General features: G+C 42.3%; 1 protein-coding gene across 5 annotated transcripts in view; it reads left to right on the top strand.

Annotated features, from left to right (window-relative positions):
- ADA2 (adenosine deaminase 2) overlaps positions 1-10,300 on the top strand; it is an 84,654-nt gene extending 74,354 nt beyond the window's left edge. For all 5 annotated transcript variants that reach the window (XM_043967793.1, XM_043967795.1, XM_043967792.1 and 2 more), the window contains 6 exons: positions 123-250; positions 2,745-2,835; positions 4,561-4,669; positions 6,846-7,003; positions 8,864-9,066; positions 9,259-10,300. In XM_043967793.1, the coding sequence (XP_043823728.1) occupies positions 123-250; positions 2,745-2,835; positions 4,561-4,669; positions 6,846-7,003; positions 8,864-9,066; positions 9,259-9,361 (792 nt within the window). In that variant the 3' untranslated portion in view covers positions 9,362-10,300. The remainder of the gene's footprint in view (positions 1-122; positions 251-2,744; positions 2,836-4,560; positions 4,670-6,845; positions 7,004-8,863; positions 9,067-9,258) is intronic.
- The last annotated feature ends 8,452 nt before the right edge of the window (positions 10,301-18,752 follow it).

Below are 18,752 nucleotides of genomic sequence, written 5' to 3'. Positions count from 1 at the left end.
TTCTACTTCTGTTCCTTTCACAGGTTTGGGAGGGATAATCTTTTGTTACAATCAAGTCCTACTTCCTTCTCTGAGATCCATTTGGGATCACATTTTCTTCTCTTTTTTTCTACTACTCTGAGGTATATGAACTGAATGGACAAACACATGACAAAGAGTGGTCATTGAAGACTTATCAAGAAGTGGCCCAGAAGTTTGCCAAAGACCACCCTGACTTCACTGGGGCCAGAATCATTTATAGTGATCACAGGTGAGAAAAGGTTGCTTCCTAGACTTTGGTGTGGGCAGGGAGTCAGGGGTCTGAGTGAGAAAGAATGGGCACAAAACAGATAAGGCATCAGCCATGGAGTCAGGGGGACTTGAGTTCAAGTCCAGCCTCAGGCTAGCTGTGTCACCCTGGGCAATTGTTTCCCAAAAGATAAAAATAAAATAAAGTACTGGTCTGGCTAAGAACAAAAAAGTGGGGGCGGGGCACAGTGGATAGAGCACCAGTCAGGAGAACTTCAGTTCAAATTTGTGGGTGTTTTTAAAAAATTTTTTTGGTGAGGCAATTGGGGTTAAGTGACTTGCCCAGGGTCACACAGCTAGTAAGTGTCAAGTGTCTGAGGCTGGATTTGAACTCAGGTCCTCCTGACTCCAGGGCCGGTGCTCTATCCACTACGCCACCTAGCTGCCACCTCAGTTCAAATTTGGCCTCAAACATTTGACACTTACTAGCTGTGTGAGCCCAGGGTCAACTCTGATTGTCTTGCAAAAAAGCACAAAACAAAACAAAAGAAAAAACATAAAAAATTTGGGTGATTTGTAAAGATGTGTATGTGAGAGAGTGTGTGCATTAGCAATTTTCTAGCTGAATGTTTTGTTCCAGGCTTCACCATCTAAGTGAAATTAACTGAAGCACTTTCTTAGATAATTTTGGGCCCGATCCCACCTCTGCCTGGATAACAAGAATGCTGTTTTTAACCTTATCTGGAAAATTTGCTTCATTTTTCATTCCAACTGTTTCCAACTTTGACAGTAGTAGTAGTAGTAGTAGTAGTAGTAGTGGTAGTGGTGGTGGTGGTGGTGGTGGTAGTACTAGTGGTAGTAGTGGTAGTGGTGGTAGTAGTGGTGGTGGTGGTGGTAGTAGTAGTAGTAGTAGTAGAATGGTGGTGGTGTTACTAGAATAATATCACCATTTAATTGGGCTTTTAGGAGTAACTGGTATTCTCTATAGCCTTCTTAACTCTCTCTCCCAGTCACAAGGGATGGAATATCTTCCTCCTGCATTGGGGCCTGATTAGTTTTAGGTGTATGGATACATGGGAAGCCAACCTGGTAAAAAGCTCAGAATGGTGATTTTCTAGTGGGGCTTCAGAGTTCCTGTCAGTCAGATGCCACAACTCCAGTCTTAGCACCATTTGCTAGGCAAATGTTTGTAGACATTCCCTTAGGGTTCTGGTGTGCAGGGTGAGTGTACAGTAACTATACTAGAGTCACCTAGTAACTTGTGAAATAAGGGGCTTGGGGGGGAGCCAGTAATCTGAGCCCTAGCCCTACACTCCCACCAGCCAGACCCATTCTCAGGTGCCTTAATTCTATTCCTACTGCCCATAGTTTGGCTGCTTATCTTCATGGTTCTGGTGAGCACAGCATGAGATGGAGCTTTTAGAATTCTGTGCCTTGCATACAGTAGCAACTTTCTCAATGAATGAACCAGAGCTTTAAACTCTCTCATTCAACTATAGTAATAGCCTGAGGATTTTGTGTGATTCTCCTTTGGCCTGGGGGCAGTTAGTTGTCCATGAAGATTTGGGACCCCTACCCCTGGGAGCCAGAATCTACAATCTGTCCACAAGTAGTCTCTTTCACGCGCTTGTTCCCTTCTCATCATTTCCTCACTCCTGCACTTTTTCAGAATCCTGGAGAAGTGTTGGAAGAGGCCAATGCACTTCATCCAAACAACTGATAAAACTATTGTCTAGTTAAATCTGAATGTGATCAGTTGAAACTAGGTGCCTACTCTAGGTGATGTACTGTCCTGGATGCCAGGGCTATAAAACATGGGGGGAAAGACAAGTCAGAGCCCCTGCCCTTGAGGAACTTACAGTCAAAAGGGGCAATGTCATGTACAAAAATAAGTCCAGTATAAGGTAGTGTGTCATAAGAGCAAATGAGAGATTCAGACAAAAGCATAGAAATGGGAGAAGACTCTCAGCTGGAACATCAGAGAAGACTTCATGGGGGAGTGTCATCTGAGCTATTGTTGAAAGATGAGGATTTCAACAGGTGGAGTTAAGAAGGGAGAAAATTTCAGGTATAGGAAATAGTCTGAGTGAATTCAAAGATGTAAGAGAAAACAGGACATTATTAGAGTAAGCTAATGCTTTAGTTTGATTAGTGCATAATATGCAAGAAGGGGAATATTGTGAAATAAGATTGAAACCAAATTGAGGGGGGGGTGCCTTAAATGTCAAAGTCTGTAAGAAATTTTCCACAGATGTGTGGTCTAATGACACGTGAGAAAAGTTTCCCTGTCCATAGTTCCAAAGTTGGTGGATCACTTTGGAACCAATTGGTGATAAATTTCAAAGAAACTATTCTTTGACCTAGGGATTGGAGAAATAGTAGTGCTTCTGGGTATTGGAGGCAGGGAGTGATAGCAGTGTGATGAAAATAGGATACTAACCCCAGAAACAAGAGAGAATCATTTAGAGAAATACCCAACACATTAACACAACAGGCACTTCTTTCTTTTTTCTAAGGATGAAAGATGTGTCTCACATCGCTGAATCTGTCCAGACTGCGATGAAGCTCAGAGTCAAGTTCCCAGAGAGCATGGCAGGATTTGACCTGGTAACATTTCTCTTTTTACTACCCACAACATATGGGGTGGCAGTCCGGGGTCTGGTACCCATCTTGCAGAGTAGGGAGCTTATTCTTCATGAAGGGAATACCTTGGGGATGGTGAGAAAAGCATTGGAGAAGAAAGGGTAGAAAGGGGGTGGAGGACACACAGAAGAAGCTTAAAAAGAAAGTTCGCAGGAGGAAGAGGATGGTCCAGTCATTGATTATGGCCATTTCTTCCTCTCACCTTCCTCCTGGAAATGGCCTCTGTGCCGTCTGGCACCTAAAATAATCATGAACTCTTTGGAGAAAGAGACCCAGGAACGACAGTCAAAAAAGGATGATTTTTTTTCTTCAATACCCAGTTTCTACCCCAAACTCCCATTCTCTGGGAGTTTGCCCTATGCAATCTAATTTTCTCTCCTCCTCTGCCCTCCCTCCCCCATCTTTCTGAGATCTCAAGGCCAGTATTTCAATGTGAAAGCTAGGTTATCTGACAAAGGATTCTAATCTGCTGATGAGCCAAAGGGTGACCTGATGTCCTCCTAGATAAGAAGTACACTTTAGGGGGCAGCTAGGTGTTGCAGTGGCTAGAGCACCGGCCCTGGATTCAGGAGTACCTGAGTTCAAATCTGACCTCAGACACTTAACAATTACTAGCTGTGTGACCCTGGGCAAGTCACTTAACCCCAATTTCCTCACCAATAAAAATAATAATAATAAAAAAAAAAGTACACTTTAGCTGTGAGCTGGCCAGGAAGCCGGGAAGACCTGAGTTCCCTTCTCACCTCTGACAAATACTGTGTGTGAGACCCTGGACAATTCAATGCTCTAGACAACTCTCTGATATTATAAATTACAGGGAAGGCTAGCTAGCACTGGTAGAAGGTGTTTCCTCCCAAGGAAATAAAAGTATTTCCCTGTTCCAGTAAAATCACAGATACAGTCTTTATCCCTATGTGTTCTGTTAATAAGTCTCCGTTCCATCCAGCCTTTGTTACCTAATGTAGAATGGGAGTAAGGGGGAGTTCTTTTTTATTTTGGTTTTGGCCTGGGATTCTGGTATTTCACTCATATCTGCCCCCTACCCATAAGATAAGCCCTGGGGAGAGGAATGGATAGAAAGGCACAAGCTTGGAATATTAGGGGTTGTTAAAAAGGTTAGAGATGGTATCTCAGCATGGTATAAAGGGAAAGAGTGTTGGTTGGAAGTCAAGAAGATTTAGGCTCAAGTTCTAGTTTTAACATCGACTAGTTGTGTTACTATAGGCCTCAAAGCCTCAGTTTCGTCCTCCATAAAGTAGGAATAATGATACTTATAAATCTTACAATTCTGTATAAATTTGAGCTGTTAATATTATTCTCTGTTCACATTTCATACCCTGGATAAAAGTTGTTTAGGACCATAGAACGTCCAAAAAGAAAAAAGATTCCATAGTTTATCTAGCCTATTTACTTCACTTTATAACTGAAGGGACTTAGTCTCAGGGAGATGATGTTGCCTTCCATAAACAAGATGACACAGCTGGTTATTGGCAGAGCTGAGTCTAGAACTAGGCCTACTATCAGCTCAGTGCTTTCTCCTCCAGGCTATTGGTCACTCTCCCCAGGTCCTAATGGCAATGGTGGCTGAATATATGGAAGAGTAGTGATAATAAGACATAGGACTCAACGGCAAAACCAAGATGTATATGAGGTAAATGGCTTAGTGTGCCTCCTTTTTTTTCCCCACAGGTGGGTCAAGAGGACAAGGGGTATCCCCTGTGGGCGCTGAAGGAAGCTTTGCTCCTTCCAGCCACTCAAGGCTTTGACCTGCCTTACTTCTTCCATGCTGGGGAGACAGGTGAGCTGCAACATCCTTAGGAGCCACGCGTCCTACACCGTGTTCAACTTTATGGAATATGGGAGAGTGTGAATGAAGGAATGCACTTCATCATCATTATCCAAAAGCACATATGGAGGCTGTCCCAAGTGTATATTAGGCCAATGATGAAAACAGCAGCTTCGGGGCAGCTAGGTGGCGCAGTGGATAAAGCACCGGCCCTGGATTCAGGAGTACCTGAGTTCAAATCCAGCCTCAGACACTTGACACTTACTAGCTGTGTGACCCTGGGCAAGTCACTTAACCCCCATTGCCCTGCCAAAAAAAAAAAGAAAACAGCAGCTTCTTGCCACAAGATGCCTGTCTCTTTAGTCTTGAGAAGCTGATGATCCAGTTTCATCCTCTGCTTCCACATGACCATTCCAGGGGCCCCATTAATCCTTAGGATATTTCCTACCAGCCTCAGTTCATGAAGCTTAGCCATTTGCCCAGGCTAGTCTAGGAAAAGCTGGCTAGATGGGAGCCCAATGCAGAGGCCAGGCAGTTTGTGCTATCCTTAGGTGGTGTATATCAGCCATAGAGCCTGCTGTCTTTAGAAGGCCTCCTTTGGGTGAGCACAGAAGCCGGCTGTAATGCTAGTACTATACAACCTGGCATCAATTTGTGTTTACCATTAGTATCCTGGAATCATGGACTAAGAGCCAGAAGGGACCATGAAGGCCATCAAGTCACAAATTAGGAAACTGAGGCCCAGAGACATAAAGCAATTTGCCTAACGTCACCTAGGTAGAAAATGACAGTTACGTTTAGGCAGTAAGTAATAGAGCTATAAGTCAAATTCAGGTTTTTCTCACCTCAAATTTAATATTCATGGGGGCAGCTAGATGGCACAGTGGTTAAAGCACCGGCCCTGGATTCAGGAGTACCTGAGTTCAGATCTGGCCTCAGATACTTGACACTTACTAGCTGTGTGACCCTGGGCAAATCACTTAACCCCCATTGCCTGCAAAAAAACCCCCCAAAAACAAAACAAAAATTTAATCTTCTTTCCCCTAAGCCATACCTTTCCTGTGGTTCATAGTATACCCACCGAAAATATCTTTACTTCTCCTGTGATGTTGCTTTCATTTTCATCATAATCCTCCTCTCCACAGCTTCCATGTATTCAATCTGATTAGATTCCACCATTTAATTCAGTTCAGATGGGCAGCTAGAGTGCTGCACCTCAAGTCCAGAAGACTCATCTTCCTGAGTTCAAATGTGGCCTCAGATACTTACTAGCTGTGTGATCCTGGGCAAGTCACTTAACCCTCTTTGCCTCAGTTCTTCATCTGTAAAATGACCTGGAGAAGGAAATGGCAAACCACTCGTGTCTTTATCAGGCACACACAAAATGGGGTTGCAAAGAGTCAGAAACAAATGAACAACAACAACAAATTAATTTCAGATTTATTGAACTCTTCTTTTGGGGGAGATTCAAAACAAATTTGTTAGTTTCTTTGTTCTAACTAGCTGGGTAAAGAGGATTTAAATATATGGAACAAGGGGGCAGCTAAGTGGCACAGTGGATAAAGCACTGGCCCTGAATTCAAGAGGATCTGAGTTCAAATATGACCTCATACACTTGACATTTACTAGTTGTGTGACCCTGGGCAAGTCACTTAACCCCCATTGCCTTTCAAAATGAATGAATGAATGAATGAATATATGGAACAAAGAATAATATAAAATGTTACTAAATAAAACATAATCAAATTCTAAAATAGTGGCAACATGGTATAGAATTCCTGAGATTCCTGAGTGTGTTCCCCTTCTTTACCTGATGCTTTTTTTCCCCCTAGAAAACATACTAATAACAAGAGACTGTGTGGTGTGATGGATGGAAGTCAGGAAGACCTGGGTTCAAATTTGACTTTGACACAAATTGTATGATCACGTGCATTAAATGAATTCACTTAAGCTCTTAAAGCCCCCAAATAATTCTCTAAGACCCTATGTCATAGATTGAGCTGCTGATGTGTAGTGGCAGAGGGAGTTTCTACACACAGAATTCCCTAGGACAATGAAATCATAGGTCCAGACCAACAATTATATTTACATAGCACTACGGTGCTTTCCTCATAACAACCTATGAGGTAAGTTGTGGTCCATACAGTTGGTTCCATCCACTAGTAAAGTCTTTATTCTTAATCTCCAGATTGGCAGGGCACTTCCATAGATGAGAACGTTCTGGATGCTCTAGTACTGAACACCACCAGGATTGGCCATGGATTTGCTCTGGGCAGACACCCGGTGGCTAAAAATATCTCTTGGAATAGGGACATCCCTATAGAAGTGTGTCCCATCTCTAACCAGGTATGATTCCTAGGGCCTCTGTCTGGGTCTAACTCTAGGCCAGATCTCCTCAGGAAATGCATGTAAGGTTCCTTCTATGAGTGGGTGCTCAATGCTAGTCATTTTTCAGAAGAACTCTGTTTATTACCAAGACCTCTGTTTCTACTCTGACTCATAGTCCTCTTCTGATTCCCATTTCTACATATCCTCTCTTCCTCATCTTTGTCAGCAGAGATGACTTTGAAGCATGAAGCACGGTGGCTCTGAGAGTGAAAATTGTCTTCAGAACCACAGCTGGCAACAGTGAGGCCGCTCTAAAGGATGGAGGAGTTTGGGCTGAATCAGTAGGAGACACAGATGTGGGAAAGTTAGCTGGAAAAAGAGTGTGACATATAAAATCATCAAATATTAGACTTGGAAGGGACTTTGCTGGTCACCTAGTGGTCTAGAGAAGTCAAGTACTTGCTCGTGGTCAAATATCTATTAAGTGTCAGATGCAGGGCCCAAATCCAGGTCTCTTGTAATTTTTCTTATGCAAACAGAAATTTTTTTTATTCTGAACCTAACAATCAATGAATAAAATGAGCATTTCCATATATGTTGTAGAAGGGGATTATAGAAAAAATTGTTAATCTCTACTGGCTCCAACCTATCTTTACAGCCTCATTGGACATTATTTCTTCTCCCATATTCCATGATGTAGCTAAACTGGCCTTTTCCCTGATCCTCACATGTGCCAACTGCATGTACCATTTCATCACCTTGGAGACTCCTCTGGTTTCCTATTACTTCCAGTAGCAAATACAAAATTATTTGTTTGGCATTTAAAGCCCTTCTCAACCTGGCCCTTTCCAATCTTAGTCCCTTCTCCAATATCCTGTGTTCCAGTGACACTGGCCTTCTTGGTATTTTTCAGACAGTACATTCCATCCTCCGTCTCTCCATGCCTTTTCATTGGCTACTCTCCACACTTGGAATGCTCCCCTGCCTAACTTCCACCACTGCCTTCCTTGAAAACTTCTGCAGAAAACCTCTGTTGCCCCCCCTCCCCCTTCTACTGCTAGTGCCTTCCTTCTGAGATCACCTTCCATTTGCACTGTGTATAACTTGTATTACAGTTATTTGTGTGTTGTTTTCTGCATTAGAATGTAAGTTCCTTGAGGGCAGGGACAGTGGGTGTTGTTTTTTTAAACCTTTCTTTGTATTCCCATAGCTTAGCACAATTCTGGCATGTAGTAAGCATTTAACAAATACTTGTTGACTGACTGACTGACCTGACGATCTCTCTCATTAGGAGGCAGTTAGCTGGTGCAGTGGATAGAGCACCGGCCTTGGAGTCAGGAGTACCTGAGTTCAAATCCGACCTCAGACACTTAACACTCACTAGCTGTGTGACCCTGGGCAAGTCACTTAACCCCAATTGCCTCACTAAAAAACGAAAACAAAAACATCTCTCTCTTTTTAAAAACATCCCTTTCTTTTTTAAAAATTTGATTCAAGCATCCTCTTCTGCATTAAGCTTTTCCTGTTACCTCAATGGCTAGTGCTTTTCCTCTCAAACCACCTTGTATTTAACTACTTTGTATTTATTTATACACCACACACAAGTACATGTTGTTTTCTCCATTAGAATGCAAGCTCCTTGTGAACAGAGATTGTTTCATTCTTTGTACTTGTATCTCTATTGCCTAGCACAGTCCCTAGTACTTAGTAGTTGTTTAATAAATACTTACGGATTGATTGATCTATTCCTTAGTTGAACCCATCCCTAAATACCAGCCTGGTATCTAGAATAATGCTAGAAGTTGGAAAGGAATTATCTCTCAACTTCTCTTTGTGACTTGTAGTATGCTTTTTTGCCTTCATATCTTCCCCCGGCAGGTCCTCCAGTTGGTGTCTGACCTAAGGAACCACCCAGCAGCTTCTCTGATGTCCAGTGGGCACCCTATGGTGGTCAGTTCTGATGACCCATCTATCTTTGGGGCTAAAGGCTTGTCTTATGACTTCTACGAAGCTTTTGTGGGCATTGGAGGGATGAAGGCTGACTTGAGGACCCTTAAACAGCTAGCAATGAATTCAATCAAGTAAGTGTCCCTGCTCATATTTCATCTCTTTCTCTCTAGAAAGTACAGTTCACCATAGTCCTGGGACCTAATCTCTCCTCTTCTCTTCTCCCGATTTCCTAAAGAGAATCTTCTCCCCTGGACCCTCCAGTTTGATCACTGATGGAAGTAGAACCCTTTCTAAAGACAGAAACTGTCTTTTTGTTCCTGCAGGTATAGCTCCCTGTCAGTCGACAAGAAGAAAGCTACCAAGGAAGTATGGCAGAAGAAGTGGGACAAATTTGTGGATGACCTGGCCAGGGGGACGAAGCTATGAAATAACAACGTCTATTGAAATTTTTCCTGAGGCCATAGTTGCCAGAACTGAGCCTTCTTGGACAAAGACATCATGTATCCATATCCTAGCTTCTATCCTGATCTTTGGGAAAGAAAAGCAATAAGCTGGACCTGTCACCTCTCTGCAAATAAATGAATCTGTGGGACTCTTCAGAACCATGGGGCATGTAGCCCATATAGCCAGGCAGCGACAAATTCTTTAGAACTTCCAGGCAAACTAATGTTTTCCTGTGTGCCCATCATCTTGAATGCTGGCTGACAGCTAGCCCTTTCTCCTTTAGTTTATGCCCTTTGGATGGATTTAGCCAGAAAAAAAGCCTGCTACTGGAAGCAGCTAATAGTGCAGTAAAAAGAGCATTGAGGGGGCAGCTAGGTGGCACAGTGGATAAAGCACCGACCCTGGATTCAGGAGTACCTGAGTTCAAATCCGGCCTCAGACACTTTACACTTACTAGTTGTGTGACCCTGGGCAAGTCACTTAACCCCCATGACCCTGCAAAAAAAAAATTTTTAATTAAAAAAAAAAAGAGCATTGAACTTGGAATCAGGAAACTTGTATTGGAATCTTGCCCCTGACAACTAGTTGTGTGGCCATGGAAAATTCACTCAACCTTGTTCAATGTCTGTTTGTTGAGATGTAAGACAGAGATAATAAAATGAATATCACCTACCTCACAAGGCTATGGAAATGTGAGCTATTATTATACTTTCCCCAAGTGTTCCAGCAGAGTCTATCAGGTGTGGGGAAGATATTCCTACTCTGAGTGGATGATTTGATTGGACAATGTCTAAGGTAGCTCCAGCACAAGGATCTGGTTGCTCTTCAGTTGATAACCCTCACCAATGCTCAGGGCAGTGTTTTTAGGTCTCAAAGTAATTAATAATAATTCTAGTTTTAAAAAATGGTGAAAAATGGTATCGTCCGAATAGAATATACAGGATTGCCACAGTGGGCTCCCATGGCAATGAATGGGGGCCAGTAATGTAGCCAGGACCTAGGTAGGCTTGCTACCCTGGCAAAACAAGATAGTTGATGTTGGTGGAGTTGTGAACTGATCTAACCATTCTGGAGAACAATTTGGAAGCATGCCTAAAGGGCTATAAAATCATGCATACCCTTTGACTTGTACTCCAAAGAGATCAAAGAAAAAAGAAAATGACCTATATGTACAGAAATAGCTCTTTTGGTGGTGGCACTGAATTGGAAATTAAGGAGATAGCTAAACAAGTTGTGACATATGATTGTGATGAAGTACTATTATGCTGTAAGAAATGACAAGGGGTGTGGTTTCAGAAAAAAACATGGCAAGAGCCACATGAGCTGATGCAAAGGTTTTGTTCCTCAGTTTATGAACAATTTAGGCATTTAGCACAGAGCCTGGCATGTAGTAAGTGTCTCACACACACACACACACACACACACACACACACACACACACACACACACACACACAGAGGCTGGCACCATTTCCTTCCCAAATGTGAGGCCCTGAAAACAATTACCCAAATTCAACTCAAATCCACAGCTCATGAATTTCTACCTTGTCTTTACCTGACAGAATCAGATTACATATTAACATATTAAATGCAAAAGACAGTAATTAAAGCAGAATAAAAATACCCAAATACAGCTATGATCTCATCAACTTGAGAGTTCTTTCCAATGAAACCCATCCAGACCTGCCAATTCTGTCTAACTCTCATGCATATCATCCCATAAGTTCATCACATGGGCCTACCCAATCCATCATTTCTCTGTCATTAAGGGTACCACTAGTGCCACACTCTGACTATCCAGTCATTTTCATTCTCAATACTTTCTCACAAATCATCATTCTCTGTTGTATAATTTTTTTTTTTTTTTAGTGAGGCAATTGGGGTTAAGTGACTTGCCCAGGGTCACACAGCTAGTACGTGTTAAGTGTCTGAGGCTGGATTTGAACTCAGGTACTCCTGACTCCAGGGCCGGTGCTCTTTCCACTGCGCCACCTAGCTGCCCCTGTTGTATAATTTTGATGACATCCTTTTTTTTTCTTTTTTAGTGAGGCAATTGGGGTTAAGTGACTTGCCCAGAGTCACACAGCTAGTAAGTGTTATGTGTCTGAGGCCATATTTGAACTCAGGTACTCCTGACTCCAGAGCCAGTGCTCTATCCACTGCGCCACCTAGCTGCCCCAACATCCTTTAATAATGATAATTAGTATTAATAGAGAGCTTTCAGGTTTATAAAGAGCTTTACAAATATTATCTTTTTATCTTCACTACAACCCTGGGAGGTAGGTACTATTATTATCATCCTTGAAACAGGTACATAAGGTTCAAATGATTTGTCCAAGGTCATGTAACTATAGTAAGTATCTGAGATGGGTCTTCTTGACTGTCTTATGGGATCACCTTTACACCTGTTCTTCAGAATTCTTTGTTATGTTTGGTCAGATGTTGCGGCCTGCTCACACTCACCAGGCACATTTCCATTGTCCCTTGTGATCTTCATCTTAAGTCATCAAATGCAGTGGTGTTCCATGTCTTGATGCCATGCAGCAACACCAATAAAATATTTGCATTGAAAAGAGTGGCCTTTGCTGCTGTGCTTATGTCAGTAAAAGTGCTTTGTGAGTTCCCTAAAGAAATCCAGCCAACTTTTGTCCTCTTTTTTGTTTCCTTTGTCTATCTGTATTATCAGTCCCAGATCTACAACTCTTGGACGAACTCTATATCGGTCCATTTGGATGCATGTTGAAATCTGGGCAATCAGGGCAGCTAGGTGGCACAATGGATAGAGCACCGGCCCTGGAGTCAGGAGGACCTGAGTTCAAATCCAGCCTCAGACACTTGACACTTACTAGCTGTGTGACCCTGGGCAAGTCACTTAACCCCAATTGCCTCACCAAAAAAAAAAAGAAAGAAAGAAAGAAATCTGGGCAATAAACATGGTAAATAACAAGGAAACTCTTCTGGGACAATTCACAACTCTAACGCCCACATTCCCGATGAAATAGTGTTCTGTCTCTCAAGCCCCTGCTTGCTGCTTCAGCCTCCCCACAAGCTGCTGGTTATCTGCTGGGCTTCTTCCTCTCTTACACTGCCATCTGCTGTTTCAAAGGTGAATTACTACTTCTATTAGCCGCTTTTGCTGTTCCTAATTTCCCCAACTGGGGAAAAGTCCCAACTTGTTTGTGAAATAGTCCATAGCCTCAGGGATGCTTCAGTTCTTTTGAGAGCCTGACTATATCCAATCCAAATAGCAAAGCCTGTCCTTCTGACTGCCCTTTCTTCAATCCCTTTGCTTCAGTAGGCACATGGTGGTCACTCATATATTTGTTGAATGGATTGAGAGTGGCAAGCAAAGATAGTCGATTAGGGTATGTTTTTCGATTTCCATTGTTTAACTCAGCCATCCATCATGTCACCAGTGACTATCCATTAAAGACTTCTTGCTATCTGGTCTACTATTACCTACCTCACCCCACCAGGAACAGAGTGAAATGAGAAGATCTAGGGGAATAATTTATATAACAACATTAGAAAGGAAAGAATGACTTTGGGGGCAGCTAGGTGGAGCAGTGGATAAAGCACTGGCCCTGGATTCAGGAGGACCTGAGTTCAAATCCAGCCTCAGACACTTGACACTTACTTGCTGTGTGACCCTGGGCAAGTCACTTAACCCTCATTGCCCTGCAAAAACAAACAAAAGAAAGAATGACTTTTTTGGGGGGGGGGCAATGAGGGTAAAGTGACTTGCCCAGGGTCATCTCCAAGATAGGCCTTTATTTCTGAATAGGTTTTCTTTTCTTCCTTCTCATATGATTGCCACCATCAAAGCTTCCTTTTTTGGCTACCACTACATAATATGTGTTTTTTTTTTTTTTTAGTGAGGCAATTGGGGTTAAGTGACTTGCCCAGGGTCACACAGCTAGTAAGTGTTAAGTGTTTGAGGCTGGATTTGAACTCAGGTACTCCTGATTCCAGGGCCGGTGCTTTATCCACTGCGCCACCTAGCTGCCCCCATAATATGTGTTAAGTATCCAGAGTAGAATGTAAACTACTTGAGGTCAGGGACCAACTCATTTAGCACAGTGTTTGGCATATATTAGGCATTTAATAAAAGCATAATGACTAGAGACATGCAGATTACCCTGGAGCTTCACCCTAGGAAGACATGAGGGGCTAGAGTTATCAATTGGACTTTTTCTGGAACCAGTCTCGAACCTACGTATGGCTAGAACAAAATAAGTCAGAGACAGGTGTCGGGAGTTAGAGAGAGTTTATTTTCTAAGTGAGGAAAAGGGCTTGCAAGCAAGTTGGAGCTATAGACACATGTGGGGGGAGGGGGGCCCACCCCTGGGTGGGTGGGGACTGAGGCAGTGTGGGGAGATTTCATTACTTATGCTAGTGGCTGCTCAGTGAATTGTAGCCCTAACAATGAGGGAGCAGCAAGCATGGGACAAATTTGATTCACTGACTTTGTCTTGTGTTTGTCTTTGACTAGGGAACACCTGGTGAATTGTGTGACTAGCCCAGAGGATGAGATCATCCAGAGGGTGATCACAAAGGACTGTTGTCCTGCTAAGCTCAGGCAGGGTGCAGCTTGCTTGCTGGGCTTTAGTTCTGGAAATAGGGAATCTAAGTTTTGTCAGAGTAAAGCTGATGACTTTTGGTGTTTTCCTACCGCTATTCCCAAATCATCACTCTTCCTACATCTATTTATTTTAATGACGGATATTTCCAGAATAATGTGCCCCTCCCTTATGTCTCCTCACAGAGGTAGCAAGTATTAGAAGCAAGATTGGAACCTAGGTGTTCTTATTACAAGCCCAACTCCCTTAGTGAAGTGCAGGATGGATGGGATGGACACTGGACCAACCTAGTTACTGTAGAATGGGGTGGGCAGGTGGTTGCTATGGATTTTGGGGGTTAGAATTCTACCAATTAAAAAGCCAGGAAAATTTGCAAGATGCCAAGGTGGAATATTTTACAGTGGTGGGGGGAGGGGTGTCATAGTTTGGTCATCATAAATGAATGTATTTAGAGTTAAAGGAATCCTCAGAGGTCATCTAATCCAACTCCTTTTTTTTTTTTTAAGTGAGGCAATTGGGGTTAAGTGACTTGCCCAGGGTCACAAAGCTAGTAAATGTCAAGTGTCTGAGGCCAGATTTGAACTCAGGTCCTCCTGACTCCAGGGCCGGTGCTCTATACAGATGAAGAAACCAAGTAATGGACTGGTTTAAGTGACTTGGCCACAGTCACATGGGGAGTAAGTAGCACAGCTACCACGAACATTTGCAGATTTAGAACAGGACAGGAGAAGGTTCAGTGACTGGCTATTACTACTCTCCCTTTGGAAAAATTTAGACAATTTGGGCAAAAGCCACTTCTACCACCACATGGAATGGATATTGCCACACAGAGGGCCTTTGCAGAACAAATGTCTAAAGACCAGTCTAGACCACTTCAGCCTGATTCAGTTCAGACTGGCACCAACAAAGACCTCTCTCATTTTGAATATCCAGGGTCCAAAAGAGATTGTGGTTTGCCCAACATCACACAGTGACAGAGACACACTTCCCCTTTCTTTCAGTTTACAGAACTCTCCATTACACCATACCACCTCCCTCAGTGTTCCTATGTGTCTAAAGCATGATCTGAAGGTGATTGCATAAATGTTCTGTATGGGTTGGGTTATTCCACTCACTGTCTATAGAATTCAGGTCAGGATTCACAGAATAACTCTCAGAGATCTCTCTTGTACTTCCTGATTCTCTTCTTTGACTGTACTCCTGGAATCCACCTCTCCCTTTGGGAGCAACTGTTTCCCTCCTGTTCCAGTACTCCTGGCTCAGACTGATCCCTTGACTTTCTTTCATGGTCCTTCTTTATTTAAAATGAACCCCAACATGCTAATTCACTGTTGGTGGTGTGGTGAAAAGATCCAACCATTCTGGAGAACAATTTGGAACTAGGCCCAAAGGGCTAACAAACTGTGCATACAATAATACTACTGCTAGATTTATATCCTAAAGACATCCCCTAAAAGAGAAAAAGACCTATTTGTACAAAAATATTTATAGCAGCTCTTTTTGTGGTGGCTAAGAATTGGAAATCGAAGGAATGCCCATCAATTGGGGAATGGCTAAACAAGCTGTGGTATATGATGGTGATAGAATATTATTGTGCTTTAAGAAATGACAAGCAGGATTGTGAGGGAAAAATCCATCCTCTTCTCAATAATTCTCAGGGACTCAGCAGCGAAGTGACAAAGGCTTTATTTTCTTCTCATGAGAAGGAGGCACCCTAGTGTGCAGCTAGTGGGTGCCCAGAAAGGGGGCTCGCAGGCCCTGTTTTATACCCTAGTCCCTAATGCGAAGGGACCTTCCCCTTTTTCATCACTGGTAGGGTTATAATCTACTTGCAAAAACTAGCTAATCAGAACGCAGTATTCCCACCCCTCTTCCTTGTATGGGCATGACTCAGGAGTGGACCTTATACTTCCTTATATGGACACAACTCTGGAGCGGACCTTATTGAGACCAGGGCTCCTTGAACCATGTGACCTTGCTAACTTGAGGGGGAGGAAGGGATCTGAGACCTTTGTCCTACAAACAGGTCAGGGGGAATATGACTGACTGTTATATCCACATTGAGAGGAGACAACTACCCATTTCTCACAAGGATGATTTCAGAAAGTCCTGGAAAGACTTGTATGAACTGATGAAGTGATCAGAACCAGAAGAACTTTGTGCACAGTGACAGTGATACTGTTTGATGAAGAACTGTGAATGACTTAACTATTCTCAGCAATACAATGATCCAAGAAAATCCCAAAGGACTAGTGATGAAGTTTACTATCCACCTCCAAAAAAAGAACTGATATTGATTGAATACAGACTGAAGCATGCTATTTTCCATTTTCTTTCGTTTTTGTCTTTATATAATTTTCTTATGCAAAATGACTAATATGGTAATATTTTACATAATTACACATTTATAAACTATATCTTATTGAGAAGAGGGAGAGGAGGAAAAGAAGGATAGAATTTGGAACTCAAAACTTTAAATAAAAGTGTTTATTAAAAAAAAAATGAACCTCATCCTTGGAAACATCAACTTTCCACCTTCATCAAAGTTAGATTGATCAGTAGGGTCTGAACACAGAATGACTGTTGAACTTTTTTTTTTTTCCTTTGGATGGGAATTAGGGTGGCTATGGGAATGTTCACAGAATATAGTATGGCCTGATAAAGCCATTCAGATGATGAGACCTCTTCCCTCTCTTCCCCACCCTTATGCTCTCCTTAAGTCTGGCCTTCAGAAATTAGCTATTGGGCTCAAGATCCTTGTGCTATTGGAGCCCACCTCCCCTTTAGAATAAAAGAACAACAAAAAAAGAATGTGAAAAAGAAATGGTGATTAGTAAAACAGAGGACGGCCAATTAAATCATAATCCTGAATCTGTCTCTAGTAGGTGGCTATGTATGTGATGTATTGCTGCCACCTAGTGCTAAAATGCCTCTGATGGCCCCTCAGGAGCTAAATAAATAAACCTGAATCATACTTTCCTACTAATGTACTTAGTGTCTGTGGAGAAGAGGGAAGCAACTGAGGGAGAAAGACACATGTCCTCAGCATTATGCACAACATTGACCTATTCAGGAACATCTGAACTATGATACAGTCCAATATGGTGCCCTGCCAAGAGTCCTGAGTACTTGGGTTAGGATCCTGTGTGATCTTGGGCTAGGCACTCAACCACCCTTGGCCCAAGTTTTCCTCTCTGTAACATGAGGGCATTGCTTGAGATGACCCTTAACCTTCTTTTCAACTACAGATTTGGGATCCTGCACATAAGTGGTGATGGCTGGTCAAGCAAGCATTGTTAGACTTTTGAAGTCCCTTTAAATGCAGGAATTCAAAGAGGGGACTAGTAGACAAAAGGCAGCAATCTAGCATATGGATAAATTGCTGATCTTGAGAATCAGAAGAGGAACTCAAATCTAGCCTCAGGCAACTTACTAGGTATATGACCTTGGCCAATTCACTTCACCTCTACCTCAAAAACTAAGATAAAATGGGTATAATAATAACACCCATGACTCAAGGTTGTTGTGAGGATAACCCTGTATGTGCTTAATAAATGCTTCCCTTCACCCTAAGAGTCTTAAGCTTCTCATACTCATTCCCTTTTTAACCAGGGTTAGATCTCCTAGCGAGAGACACCATGTTATACTGGATACAGAGCCCAATTAGTTGAATCAAGTGTTGGATTTCCTTAACCTCTTAGCGCCTTAAGGCAAGATCTGTAAATCACAATGAGTTGCAATCTGTATATATTAATTTACCACTAGGTTTAATAAAGGTGTGTTATTTTACCAAATAACTAAAGTAATTTGGTATTAATTTACCAAAAGGTTTAATCAAGGCGCACTAGGGTAGTTACTGTGTAGGTTCTAACAAAAGTTCCCCACAATAATGAAAACCTCCAAAATAAACCTCCATAGATTTATTCCCCATTCCCTCCCTGTTTGTTCTTCAACCCTGGAATGTTTTTTCTACTCATTGCTACCTCTTGGCTTCAAGTTCCAGTCAAAACCTCACCTACAGTTAGTTCTCCACCCCTCTGACTTCTACTGCCTTCCTTGTTCGTTGATTATTTCCAATTTACCATATACATACACATATGTTTTTGTATATAATTGTTTGCATATTATTTTCCCATTAAAACGAGAGCCCCTTGAGATCAGGAACTGTCTTTTGCATTTCTTAGTATCCTTGGTGCTCAGCACAGTGTAAGGAACATAGTAGGCACTTAATAAGTGTTTAGCGATTATGACTTCATTGTGTTTTTCCACTTTTTATTTGCAGCTTACCAGGGCTGCATGAACCAGAGAACAAGACTTTGAAAACTCGCACAAATAGCAGTGTAGTGTCATGGAAAGAGGAATTTTTAAAAAATCGACCAAAATCCAAAACAAACCCTGGGTTCAAATCTCGTCATTGCTTTTCCTGGGAGTAAGGCAGCTAAGTGGAACTGAATTTGTGTCAGGAAGGCTTGAGTTACTTAATCTATCTCAGCCTCTGCTTCCTGACATATACCTGAGAATAATCATAATAATAATGAATGTTTGACTCATAGGCTAGGAAAGAACAGGGTTGTTGTGGGGCTCAAATAAGATAACATATGTAAAGTACCGCGCAAACGTTAAGGTGCCGTATAGTTATTTATTAACACTTTGAGCTCGTTTCCTCATCTGCAAAATGAGGGGACGGCTTGGAATTGATGACCCCAAGGTTTCTTCCAGCTCTTGGCGGAATACAGTTCTCCAAGCCTAGTCACTGAAACTCCTTTCATTGCGTGGCTAGCTTATGGTGGGCCC

The sequence above is a fragment of the Dromiciops gliroides genome, chromosome 5, assembly GCF_019393635.1.
Source record: "Dromiciops gliroides isolate mDroGli1 chromosome 5, mDroGli1.pri, whole genome shotgun sequence".
NCBI lineage: Eukaryota > Metazoa > Chordata > Mammalia > Microbiotheria > Microbiotheriidae > Dromiciops > Dromiciops gliroides.
Note: the sequence above shows the minus strand (reverse complement) of the source record. Positions and strands in the feature narration are given on the sequence as shown.